Here is a 14,114-nt window from a genome sequence, read left to right as displayed (position 1 = left end):
ACAAGCTCAGGCCCAGGACCCACCATCAAATCCACTTTTGCAATTAGCCCCCAGGCTTTCTTCTTCGCTTTAGAAAAACTCCATAATCCAAAAGTCGAACAAATTAAGGCGCAAATTGCCTTTTCACGAAAATGAAAAGCGGTCAGAGATGGTGCACGAAGGAGGGCGAATGCTGAGGGTACAGGGGAAAGAGTGAGGGTAAAAGAGTTACCAAAAAAAAAAAAACCTCAAAACTTTGACAAAAGCTGGATGGGGTCCAACCCCTTTTCATAATTGAAAACTTTTTGAAATATCAAGGACCAGCTCTTGCAGCCCCCTATTGTCGCCCCATCCCATTGTCGGTCTTTTATCTTTTTTCAACAGCCACACAGTGCAGCTCAAACTGTGGAGTACGTGCTAAGAAGCTGTGTGTGTGTTTGAGAGTCTTTCGGATGTTGCAAGAAAGGAGAGATAGGGATCCCCTATGGGAAATCGAGAAGCACAAATCGTAGCTTTTGCCGTGACTGTAGAGGGGGTGGGCCACGAGCACTCCTTCCTGTTTGACTTGATTTTCTCTCGCATTTTTCTTCACTAATGCAATTCCCTTTGCTCATTTCCATCAATTCCCTCGAACAGGAACCGCCGGCGCTCCGGCTCAAGCATAGTTGTCCTGGACGGTGATGATCTGAAGCCATGTCTCCCGGATGATTATATAAGTGGACAGCATCATCATTTACAACAGCAACAGCAGCACCAACAGCATCCACACCAGCAGCAGCAGCAACAGCAACACCAGCAGCAACAGCACTATCGCACGCATTCGAGCGACATAAGAGAGATTGACCAGGAAATGCTGACCATGCTGTCCGTGAATCAAGATAACGGTTAGTATATATATACGAATACATATGCTTATTTGCGCTATCTTTATTTGTGGATCTCTTTCGTAATGTAGGACCACATCGTGAGATGGCCGTCGATTGTCCGGACACGTTCATAGCGCGCAACAAGACGCCACCCAGATATCCGCCACCCCGTCCACCGCAGGTAAGCAACAGAAACCACCATCCACCGAAGGCCAAGAGCCCAAAAGCCAACCAAAACACACCCAGAAAACCCACCCACCAACCAACACTAACAACAGCACCACTAAAATACCACTAAGCCACTCGTATTGTTGAGAATAACCAACATAATGTAAGGTAGAACCACCCCCCCCCGGACCCAGTAGTAGAACCCCCCCCCCCCCCCCCCCCCCCCCCCCCCCCCCCCCCCCCGGCGCCCCAATACAGCCCAAAAGAAGATGTTCGTCACTAAACCAAAATAACAACAACCAAAATAACAACAATCTAAATAACAACAACCACTCGCTTCATTCCACACTCACTCACATTCACATGTCATGCATTCTCTTTTCAAAACAACAACAACAACAACAAACCTGCACCACCATCCAACAACATGCACCACTAAAACCACACATACCCACACACAACACTCATGCATACACACACAGAAACACAAAACCACCAAGAAAACCAACACCACCACCACCACCACCAAGAACACCACCACAACCACCACCATATCGACATTCCATAATGATGATCGTGCTAACAAACTGTTAATTGTTGCATATCATTCTTCACATCGACATGAACAACAACAACAACAACAACCACAACCACAACAACAACATAAACACCATCATCAACACACATCAACAATTGTTGCAACCATCGATGATGATGTTGCCACACAAAATCTGTACAATCAAAAACAACAAAATAAATTGGAACAAATCGAAAACTATGAAAATTGTCTACAATCGGAACAACAACCACCACAACCACAACAACAGACAGCAGGGGCAGCTGTAGCAGCAAAAGCAACAACAGCAGCAACAACAACCACAAACACAACCACACAAGTGGCAGAGCAGCAGACGCCATGCAACAATAAAATGCAACAAAAGACAACGACCAACAGCAGCAACAGCAACAGCAACAACAACAGCGGGAGCGGTAGCGGTAACGGTAACGGCAGCAGCAACATGACAGATGACTTCCTCTGCGTGGTGGATGGCGGCCTCTATCGCAGCCAGGACTCTGGCTCGCCCACGTCGACAGGCACCTTCGACGAGGTCCTGAGCAAGCATACCCTGGACTCCTTCGGCAGCATTGCCTACCGCCACTTGCACCAGCAGCAGCCCCAGCAACAGCAGCAGCAGCAACAGCAAGCGACGAGTAACGGCAACAGCAACAGCAACAGCAGCGGATGTGGAAGTGGAACCACTGCCACGCCTAGCAAGGGGCAGACGCCTGTGGATGATCAGACCTTGGCCAGCAGCAACAAGTGCCACACAAGCAACACAAGCAACAGCAATTCGCTGAACAGCAGCAACAGCTCCATGCACACCAGCAACAGCAGCACCAGTCACATTGCAAGTGCCGCCTCCTCCTCGCTGACGGCCCCCACCAGCATTAGCAACAGCAACAACAGCAGCGGGGACAGCAACGGGAGCAGCTCGACCGTGCCCGATGACCTAAGCCTTGCCCCACCCGGCTATGAGCCAGTGGTGGCACTGCTGCCGCCCCTGCCACCGATGACCAAGCACCGGGAGCTGCCCGTCGATGTGCCTGACAGCTTCATTGAGATCGTGAAGACGCCGCCGCGATATCCGCCGCCGGCACATCTCTCCTCGCGCGGATCGCTGCTCTCCAATGGCAGTGCCTCCACGGCCCAGACCACGCTCTCCTCGCTGCCTCCTGCCACTGTTGCCGCTGTGGGGCCTGCCACTGCCGCTGTCGCTGCCACTGCAACTGCAACTGCTGGTGGCGGTGGGAGTGTCAGTGGCATAGGCGGCGATGCGAAGCGGGTGTCTGATGAGGTATACCACATTGTATTTGTACTTTGAATTGAATCTTTCTGCATAGAGCTTGTCACCCCGCTCTATCTTCCTCTCTATCTGTATCTCTCTCTATCTTTCTCTCTGTATCTGTATCTGTATCTGTATCTGTGTCCTCTGTTTTCCTGTGTCTCATTTTCTCTCCAAGTTTCTCTCTTTCGTAGTTTCTCTTTGATACGTATGTATATGTTAATATAAGTGTGTAGAATACTGTGTGTCCCTGTCCATGATGTTAATTTAGCCACGATCCCATCTGTGTCCCGGATCTGTGCGCCATATGCTCTGTGACCCAGGAACCCTGCCATCATTTTGAATCGATTGTTAATCGAAACATATCGATTATATATCGAAGCAAGTATTTTTCAAGATTAGATAGCCCACGGATAATACCCTGTTTTTTGACTAATTAGCGTTGCCCCACCATCGCATCAACCACCACGCATTAAGCAGGTCGGACATTGTCCCACAGTTGACCCCGAGGCGGCATGTGGCATGTGGCATGTGCTATGCGGCACACACCGTACCCAACCCCTTCGAAATCGGTTGGCCTAATTCGTGGCATTAGAGCCGCAGCACTGGCCTCGTTAGCAGCGGCCTAATCTAAACATAACCAGAAGAGGACCAGGACCACCCCCCAGCACAGCCACCCTCTTACGCCCAGTAGCGGCCGGTTGGGGCTCGGCTCCCTCCCGCCGGGCCGCCGGGCCGCTGGGCCGCCTGGCTCTATCCCTCTGCTTATTTTTAATCATTTGCAGCTCTCTCGTTCTTTGGCTCTCTCGCTCTCCCCTGAGCACTCTCTGAGCTCTTTCAGGCGATGAAAAATAAATGCCATTTATATGAAATTGCTCTCGATTAATTTTCCAATGGCTGCAGAACAAAAGCGGAACAGAGACAGACGCACAGAGAGAGATAGACAGAATAAGAGAGAGAAAGAGAGAGAGAAAAAGAAAATAACGCTTTTCCTTTCACTCTTGCTTTAACAGTATTTGTATCTCTAGTCTGTTGCTGTTGCTGTTGCTCTTACAGCTCTTCCCCCTTTACAAATCTCTTCTTTTATTCATGGCTTTGGCAGCACAGCTGACAGACAGACACACGGACAGACGGTCAGACAATGCACTGAATGAAAGGAATCAAGAGAGTAATTGCATTTATTTTCCAAGTGTATTCCATCAACTCCCCGACCAAGCCCCATGCTTTAAAGCTCTTTGAGCAAAGCAAATGACACCCTCAAAACTTTATGACCAATGTGGGAGGAAGTTTAGATTCCCTCTCCCTGTCGAGGCTGCTGCCCAGCAATGGTTCCCATGGCAGCTATACGATATGCCCCCAAGTGGTTCGAGGATGGGCAAAGGACACCCATCCCATCCATGGAATGTTCGGTCGGAAAAGAACAGAACACAAGGATCTTAGATATCCGGCAAGGGACCAGCGATGGCTCCCATGGCACCCACTCACTTGATTTGCGAAAGGATTATGCTGGGAAATATTCAAGGCCGTCTGCCGCCTGTCGTCTACCGTCTGCCGTCCTTAAGGCTTTCATAATTTATTTCTCAATTTAAATGCCACTCGTACCACAGTTCCATTAGCAGGACATTTATTGTTTTTGCATTCTCGGCCATTCTCCTTTGCACATTTCGCTGGTGCGGCGTCTGGCTGGCGTCGGTTTTCGATGAATACACTTTGGGGCAATTGCAGCAAGGACGTACCCCTTATGGTCCAAGGATATCCCCCAGCATCAGATGCAGCCACCTATCCGAGGGCTCCCAGTGGGTAACTCCTTGAAAAAGGATCCATTATAGCTCGGGGAGCAATGCAATGGGTTTTTCGTTTCCCATGTCTCCCGTGTCTCCTGTCTGTCATCCATCTTGCGGGGGAACGGGGGCGGGGCTTGCACCTAACACAGAACACACAAAATCCATTAAAAAATTAATTTTAAAAATCATCAGTCACACACAGAAACATACAACTACACACACACACACAAACTGAAACATACACACATGCATACATATGTTCAGGAAAAACTGATGTGAAAAAACGCGTTTTCCCACAGCTCAATGGCAATGCCAAGCCCGTGCCACCGCCCCGAGATCATCTACGGGTGGAGAAGGACGGCCGGCTGGTCAACTGTTCGCCCGCCCCCCAACTGCCGGATCGTCGGGCAGCGGGCACCGGCAACGGCAGCAGTGGCAGCCACAGTCAACAACACCACCTGCAGCAGCTGCACCACCAACAGCAACAGCAGCAGCACCTGCACCACCAGCAGCAGCAGCAGATTGCCCAGATTGTGGAGCCCACGCTGGAGCAGCTGGACAGCATCAAGAAGTACCAGGTGAGTGGAGCTCTGAATATCCCATTAGCTGTCCGTCCCACTGTTGAAGAATTTTTAGCAGCGCCTGGGGGTAGGCTATGGAAATTGTCAACTGTCAAGACACTCTACCAGTGAATGTAAAACTGTCGATACCTTTAACACCCACGGGGCAGCAGCCAAAGTCAAAGGTTTATTAACATAAAATGGTTGTGAAATATGAGCATGTGTTCCATATTCCAGGAGTATATTGAAATCACCTTTTCCACTGCTTTGGTGACTTTTAAGTGGAAATAGTTTGATGGTTTGACCCTTGAAAAGAATGTCTTAAACGAAGTATCCTGAAAGAAGTTGTAATCAGTCTAGGTATCCTAGAAGTATCCTAGAATCCTGTGGGGTGTCGGAGCTGTGTGGGGATCATCTGTGCGGTAATCCACTGTACCTCCACAATGTCACTCTCAAACTGTTGGGCAGGCAGGTCAGTCTTTCCATTTTTACCATTTGTGCTTTTGTGGGCCCCGTTTGCTGCCTCGTTGAAATGCATAACATGTGGCTATTACCTTCCCATACGCCAACTACTCTCTCCACTGTCCACTGTCCACTGTCCCCCAGGCAGCCCCTACCCTTTCGACTGACCAAAGAACAAACTGTTTTTGTTTTTGTTTTTGCTTTCTGTGTGTGTTTGGGGCAACACTTCCGGTTCGTTTGCTGTTCTTCTCTTCTTTTGTTTGTTCTTTGTTGCCCAGTTTTATGGACACTGACCACAAGTGCAGTGGCTCTCAAACTTTAAGCTGTACTTAAACAGAGAGCAGGGTGTGGCGGGATTTGGCTGGCATCGGGAATTCTGATTTGCCACGACCCCTGCACCTGGGCCCCCATTGCATTTAACTAGTAAAACTAATAAAAAAAAAAAAACTTTTACCGCGCCACAAGAATATACCAACAAAGGGCGGGCCGCGGCATGCTGGATTGTAATGCCAGAGCGGGCAGTGGAAAGGGGGGATGGTAGAAGCGCGTAACTGTTTATACGGAACTACGGCTTAAAGGCATGGGGCAGGGGCAGCAGGGGCGGCGTGAAAAAAAGTTGCTCAACAACTTTTTCCTTTGGTTTCCCAGTGGGTGGAGCGGGCTGGAACGGGGGGAATGTATGTGTGTTCAGAGGGGTATATAGGAGGGTAATGTGTGTGGGTGGGGGGTTCTGCTGTCCAAAACGGAAGAAAGGGAAATTATAATGCTGTTAAAAAGTAAAACATTTTGCATTCATTTGGCTGCCTGCAAGGCATGTGGCGGTGGGCGGCACAACACAGCGGTGGGTGCTGCAACAGGGGGGAGTTATGCGGGGCGGGGCGGGATGTGGTGGGGTGGGGCAAAAAGTTGTTGAATGCAATGATTAATTATGCAACTTTTTAATCGAATTGTCTCATTCCGCCTGCGGACATCTCTCTGAAAAATGACACCCTCTTATTTTTGGCCCTTATTCTGCGTGTGAGTAGGCGTGGCAGTGCCAAAGATAAATGCATGTAATTAATTGAAAATCGAAAGGGAACACAGGGGAAAACAATTTTACCGAAAGTTGAGAGAGATGAGGGAGTAAAAGGACTTTGGATGGATTATTGGCTTTGTATGGACTTCATTGCGAGTAGTCTGAAGATGGGAAGAGGGGACTATGTCTGGTAAGGAGAACAAAATCGGAGAATTGACGATCGATGATTATCGATAGCTCGCGTTCTATTTGGTTGCAAGTGAATGCTGGATGCAATTGATATTCATTACGATAAGCCCTTCTGTTTGCCCTTTCAGTCGTGGTTATTATCAATGGATATTTGTGGAATGTGCTATGGCAAGCATCCTTATCGCTCTCCGTTATCGCTATCGCCTTCGTTTGGCCACCATCGTAAATCGTAGCATACACCCATACAAGTGTACATACACATGAGACAGAGCGCAGCCACGAAACGATTTTGTTTGTCATTTTTCACCTGTTTGCTTTTGATTTTATTTGCTTGCCTTTGTTGAGAGACGGCTTTTGTTGCTACTGATTGTTCTTCCTCCCTCAGCCCCCGCGCCGCTGCGCTGCGGCACGCCCCGACTTTTCCTCTACCCACCCTCGCTGTAGCGTGTTCAAAAGTTCGAAAATTAGTTAAACATTTCATTTTTTGCGCATTTGTGAGCAAGACACCGACCCACCCACACACAGATACATTCCCCGACACGGATACACAGATACAGATGCAGCCAAAAGCAGAGTGCGTTTTAAGCCGGCATACACTGTCGCCCCTCACCGTTCCTACCGCTCCTACCGTTACCCCAACTCCCTCCTCACACACGCTCTCACACGCCGATTGATAGCTGTTCAACTCTCGCTCTTTCCCTCTCTCACTCTTTCACACACCTGCTCTGCTCTGCTCTGTTCTGCTCTGCTCTGCTTCGCTCTCTCCTCTGCTGCTGCTCTCTCTTGCCCTGGCTAAGTACTGGCTAAACGAAGCAGCGGCTGCTCTGCACCGAAAATCAATACCATTTGAATATTCATGAATCTTTGTGATTCCAATACCCAAGGCTATCAATGTATGAACGGAATGAAACGAAAGCCTTTTACTCAAACCTCAAGGAAAAGAAAAAGACTTGAAGTGAATGTATTCGATAAAGGAATGAAGTGTGACATATGTTCGAGTATGAGTGCTGCTTGGTGTGTGCCTCGTTTGGCCAGTGCTTAAAGTTGAAGCTCTGTCTGTCGCCTTGTCGCTTCCGTCGGGCTGGGCTCTGCTGCTGTCGCCCGCCTGTCGCTCTGCTGCCGTGCCGTGTGTGGCGGTCGTTTGTTATGATTTCGCAGTCGAGTTTTTAGCTGTTCGGCGATCGGCCGCAGAAATATATTCTTTGCCCCCCATTTCCAACATCGTTTCGGGCCAAGTGCGTTACCAAGAAGTACAATTCGAACCAAATTAAGTCGCGATAAGATAAAGATTCATACATATCGTATTTTTGGAGGGCAGTGTGCCTCCGTAAATTGGGTATCGCTTTTGGATTGGATCTTTAATCACGGATCAAGGATTTCATTCTGTTCAGCTACAGTTTGAAAGCCACTGTGCTAGCCACCTTGCTAATTTTTTGTTGTTGTTGTGGTTTTTGTGTTGATGGCGCAATCCGTGTGCGTGTGCAACCCGTGCAGTGCAAATAAGGCGTGGCTTGATAGCCCATACTCGTAAAAGCCAAAAATTCTCACTTTTGCCAAAGCACGTACCACACCAAAGGCACTCCAAAACAACTGAAAAACAACAACCGAACCAAAACGACAGCAATTCAACAATTCAACGGTTTATGCGCCAAAAAAAAGGCCAAACAAAAAACAAGGCGTGTCTGTTGCAGTTGCAGCCATAACGGAACGATGCTCGCGTAACCAAAGCCAACGGGAATGGGACTCGTACTCGTACAAAATCACTCGACAAAAGTGGAGAAAACAATTTTCGACACACAACAAACGAGCGACGATAACGGTGAATTAACAATGTGGTCGGACGGAAAAGCTGTCGAGCCGACAGGACACCAAAGTGTGCCCAAATTTCCATAAAAGTGCTGCCACAATGGCAAAAAGTGTGCCCAAGGGGAGACCCCAAGTGCGACAAATGAGACAAACACTTAAACAGGAGATCAGAATTTCATTGAAATATGACCCAGCAGGCAACAGCCAGCAATAGGGAATTGAATTGAATGTTTTTGTAGATCGTATTTTATCGGAACAGAACAGAACCGCCTTGGACTTTGCTCTGACGCACGGCTTTTATAAGTCCAGAGTCTAGAACAAAGAGCAGCCCCACAAATTATAATATCCGAGTGAATGATAAACAGTTGAGGTGAACTCTTTATTTTTGTCTGTTTTTTTACATTTTTTGGTTTTTTTTTATCACCTTCCTCCTCCTCCTCCCCCGTGCCCTACTCCCTTCCCGGTTTGTGCCCCTCTGTTATTGTTATTCCGAATGGAAATGCAGCGTCAACGGCGGCTGCTCATTTCCCAAGCCAGGCACGTCACCAGCAGCAGCTAAAAAAACAACAACAACAACATTGGAAAGGCAAGGGGTGGGGGGAAGGCTGGCTGAGTAAAAAAAAACGAAGCAATAAATATACAAATAAACAAATTTGTAAAATTAAATAGTTGTAAAAGTGCACGGGCACCGCCTGCTGTTGAATGGAAAGCATGAAGGTTGTGGTTTTTGTTTTTGTTTTTTTTTTTCGGCCAGGCTAAGATACATATAGAACTTTCGCTGGAATGCTCTCTGCAGCAGCAGCAGCAGCAGCAGCAGCAACGATCCAACTTGAAATGCGCATTTAGTTGCATTTCGTTAGTGTGGTCTGCAGCTGAAAAGAGCTGAAATGACAGTTTCATATTCAAATTTATGCATTTGGCCAGGTGGGTGGGCATTGCGGGGTCATTTGCATACCGCACCACTCGTGGTGGGGCTGTTGCTGTTGCTGCTGCTGCTGCTGCTGCTGCCTCCACAGTTGTTGCAGCTGTGGTTTGATCAACAGAAACTTTTGTTTGGCAGAAAAGAGAGCTGCCTTTGAGCGGCCGCGATCGATCGATCCATCGATGAAAGTGAAGTGCCAGTGAGAGTGCAACCAAATCATGGACTAATCGGAGACGAGTCGAACGACAACAGTTGCAAAATGGTGGTCTCAACGCTGAGCATTACGTTGGAGAACAACGACAGCCATGTGGTGAATGTGCCACACGGGGCTGCCACACGCGAAGGTGTTGGATTGCCTGTACCAGAGAACACGCCCCAGAAGTTTGCTTTTCTGTGCGGCAGCAACAATCATCCTATGAACAATAATTCCAACAACAATAATTACAATCATTTCACCAACAACACGAACAAATCTCAACAATCTCAACAACAACAGCAAGAAAAGGAAAATGTTAAGCTAAACAACAACAGCAGCCAATATTTCGATATGAACGGCAATGGTATGGATATGGAAACGGAAATGGAGATGGGAGTGGGAGTGGATGTCATTCAAGGATCGCCTTCCACATCGGTGGCCACGCCCCAGCGTAGCGCCTCCGCCCTGCGTCGCGGCATTCAAGTCCAACGATCCTCGACACGTTTGCGGCAACAACAGGCAAGTGGGAGACTGGGGGCATGGCATTCCGGCAGCCCTGTCGTTCATCGACAACTGCCTTCATATACACACATGCTAACTAAAGTAAAAATACACCAACAACCACTGGCAACACGAAAACCAGTTGACAAGTAGGCTAACTGGCTGCCGTTGAGTGAGTTCCCGCCTAGGCGTTAAGGCAATAAAAAATTATAAGCAAATCGAAAAAATACCATATAAAAAAAAAAAAAAACCAGAAACCAGTCGGAACGTTTGACTCGGCGAGGCACACGTGTCTCGACACTAAGATAGCTAGCACACAGTTTCTATAAATCAGTTTTAATACGACTCTCACTAGGAGAGAGCTAGTGATCCGATCCAAGCCCCTCCTCAGGGTACAAAACCAGGCTTAATATGTACATATAGATGTACTCCTGTACTTAGGTGAAACTCTCTACCATTAGATACTCGTACAGGACGAATCTTGGGAGAAATATTCGTATTTCGACTCCTTGAAAAAAGAAAATCAAATGGTTCTTTCATCGGATAGGATAAGTGGGTGGACAACCACCATCGACCTCGAATGAGTGCAGGAGCTTGGACTGAGGACAGGAAGTGGATACGGGGGAAACAAAAAATGCACCGCTCATTCCTGTGTCAAGTACATGATTTATTATACTGATAATACTGTTTGATAAAGGTCTGTGCCAAAAGGTGTTTTCCGAGGTCTTTATCGACTGAAATACACTTTATCCAAAGGGAGGGAGATCGACAGATAGTCAAACCAAGTGCACTACTTGGCTGACTAGACCCTTGGCCATGAGTGGCTAGAGGGTATCATTATCGTTAATATATTTTTAATTTTTATTGTACGCGCAATTTCAATATTTATTTATGCCGGCACTCGTTGTTGTTGCTGCTTTCGATGATGTTGATGATGATGTCATGGCTTTGCCGTCAACGGTTTTTTGTTGCTTTTTAAGGCATTCCTCCATTTGTTAGTGGTGTGTTTTTCCTTAACAATTACTAAAGTTTCTGGTGTTACGGGTTGCTGTGCCTGTAGCTTTTGCCGTCGGATGATTGATGGCCCGAGCGAAGGTAAGAAGCTTTTGTAGGCTTCATTTGATCTATTAATAGCCAAAGGTATAGGTATGGATACGGGTATGGGGCAATGTCTAAGTGTTTTCGATTTGTGTGGGAGTCTTCGTTCAGTTTGCTGTTCTTTGGCTTCAGCTTCAAATGTAAATGAACGCTTACGAACGACTCTCTATGGCTCTGTGGCTTTATTGTAAAGTTTTAAGTCCTAAAATGGATTCGTAAAATGATTCTCTATACTTTTATTTGCTCAAAGCCACATTCAAATGCTACATTTTACTAGCACTTCCACTCAGTGCTGTGGAAGAATGTCATGGAATGTTAAAAGTCTTACCGAAACTACTTTCGCTGATGTCCAAACTTAACTGGCATTCAAAATTTCAAAAGCACTTTATTCAATGATACGACAAGTACTCCTTCCCTTTACTGCTTAAGAGGGGATTTCATTCCGAACTTTGATTTCATTTGCAGTTTTAGAGGTACTCCACTTAATGGTCCTTCCGTTGCCACAGAAATCTCTATATCTGGTGGGTTCCGTCTGAAAATGTTCGGTTGAAACTGATTCCGTTGATTCAACGAAGATGAAAAAGCTTTAAGAAGTGCCAAAAACGGTCAGGAAATGAATAAAAGAGGCGGCACCGGCACCGTACAGAGTGTGACCATTTTCTGTTTGTTGTTTGGGCACACTTGGCTTTTCGTATGAAAACAGCTGATCCAAGGAATAGAATAGAAGACATTCCTTCTGTTTTTTCGTTGAGCCTTTTCTTGTGTTGTCTTTATGTATATATATATATACCTTCTGGCATCTTTGGCTCTTTCTGTGGCTTCGTCTCCCTCTCTGCCTGTCATCTGTTTTCATTCAAACTCCAATGCCAATGCTCTCCAATCTCCGTTTCGGTTCACATGGTTAGTGGTGGCAATGGAGGTGGTACAGGTACAGATACAGGTGGAGATGGTGATGCATGATATGAAGAGGAAGATGAGGTTGACCCTCACCTCCCCCCCATGGGGTCAAGGGGTGAGCTGGTTGGCTGCGGGGTATGTCGGGGGTGTCGGTACGGTAACTCTCAGAGGTTCTTGAATTTTCTGCTGATTCTCTTGGTCTGCTGTGCGTTGGGTGGTGTGGAATTTTCGCTCTTTGCTTTGTTGCTTTTGCTTTTGTTGCTCTTCTTGTTCCCCTTCGAATTATTATGCAAGTTTAGCAGAATTTTTATTATTTCTTAGTTGCTGTTTTTTGTATATTTTTTTTTCTGTTGTTGTTGTTCTCATATTCTTCGTTGTTCCTCTTTCTCTTTCTGTTGGCTCTTCCGCCTTTTGGAATTCCGAGCGTCTTTTCTGTTGTTATTCAATTCAGTAGTTTTTGTTTTCCTTCTTGTCTTTTTTACCATGTTGATGTTATACTCTTTAAGAGAGTACTAACGAATCGAGCTATGCGCTGATCCATCTGCCTGGGAGTCTTTGAAAAGGCTTAGGGCTGATCTTTGAGTAATCAGAAATGGTATACATACTATGTGCATATGAGGTACAGGTGTGTTCAAATGCACGGAACCAAAGCTACCCCTTTTTGGGCCTTTGGGGATGGGAATAAATGCGTACCATTTTTGGGGAAATTGGAATCAATACCCACCGACATTTTGCCACATTCCTCTGCCAAACAGGTGAAGACAGAGAGGGGGGCGTGCGGCACTTGAGGGGCTTCCGCAATAATTGCAGTCGCCACCCTGCCACACCCACAGCCCACCATCCCACCACCCCATTGTTAACCGCTTTGCGCTCATTAACGCATCGCCGGTGCCTGCCCTGCAGGGGACTGTCCGCGATGGGATTTTCTGCGGTATGCAACGGGCAACATCCATCGGCCACAAGAAACACAAGCCACCCATTAGCCACCCTTCGGCCACCCATCAGCTAAAGACTCTTTCGGGGCCACTGATACCCCGCAGTTGCAGCCAGTGCCGCAGGGAAGTGCTTTGAGAGTTTGAGATGTAAATAAAGGCAGACAACAGACCTCAGAAGCCAAAAGAGCCCCTAAGACTCCTACCACAGCACAGTTTTTCCAACATATAAGTAGACAGGCATTTCCTTCCCTTTTATCTGTCTGTTTTTCAGGGTACTGGCTACTGGCTACAGGGTATGGCGTTGGGCGACCACCACTCGGTGCTGACCTTCTTTGTGGCATTGGATTCTGCGGCAAGTCCGCTCAGGTGGCGTCGCTCTTTCAGCTGCTAATTAAATTAGCACGATTGTCGCGAGTGCGGATTAAGTGCGCCACTTAAGAGTCAACGCCCAGTGGTAGTCCCAATCCCAGAGCCAAAACCAGAACACATAAGCCAGCCCTGAACCCTGAGCCCCGAACCACCCATACTCCTAAGCCAACTCATGACTAATGTTCCCCCCGTTTTCTATAGGAGCAACTGCGCCGCCGACGCGAGGAGGAGGAGCGCATCGCCCAGCAGAATGAGTTCCTGCGGAACAGTCTGCGCGGCTCTCGCAAGCTGAAGGCGCTCCAGGACTCGGCCACGCCCGGCAAGGCCATCGCCATGGCCCAGCAGCAGCAGCCGGCGCCGACGGGACTGGCAGCCATGCCCATGCCCGCCGGAGTGGAGAACGAGGCGTATCTGCCGGATGAAGATCAGGCGCAGCCACAGCTGCAGCCGCAGCCAGAGCAGATCGATGGTGGGTCCTCATCTCAATCCTTTCCACTGCCCAGACACTGACTCTTTTTCTCTC

General features: G+C 47.7%; 1 protein-coding gene across 10 annotated transcripts in view; it reads left to right on the top strand.

The window, feature by feature from the left end:
- LOC108159648 (MAGUK p55 subfamily member 7) overlaps positions 1-14,114 on the top strand; it is a 69,533-nt gene that overhangs the window by 51,392 nt on the left and 4,027 nt on the right. For 4 of the 10 annotated variants that reach the window (XM_017293118.2, XM_033395592.1, XM_017293151.2 and 1 more), the window contains 5 exons: positions 616-863; positions 935-1,026; positions 1,496-2,869; positions 4,941-5,219; positions 13,793-14,060. In XM_017293118.2, the coding sequence (XP_017148607.1) occupies positions 616-863; positions 935-1,026; positions 1,496-2,869; positions 4,941-5,219; positions 13,793-14,060 (2,261 nt within the window). Of the gene's footprint in view, positions 1-615; positions 864-934; positions 1,027-1,495; positions 2,870-4,940; positions 5,220-8,004; positions 8,118-9,733; positions 10,311-13,792; positions 14,061-14,114 lie in introns of those variants that run through there. The other 6 variants (XM_017293134.2, XM_017293168.2, XM_017293177.2 and 3 more) reach the window with 4 other exon arrangements.

The sequence above is a fragment of the Drosophila miranda genome, chromosome XL (genome assembly GCF_003369915.1).
Source record: "Drosophila miranda strain MSH22 chromosome XL, D.miranda_PacBio2.1, whole genome shotgun sequence".
NCBI classification, from domain to species: Eukaryota; Metazoa; Arthropoda; class Insecta; order Diptera; family Drosophilidae; genus Drosophila; species Drosophila miranda.
The sequence above is the reverse complement of the archived record's forward strand: the minus strand, read 5'-3'. Positions and strand labels throughout refer to the sequence as shown.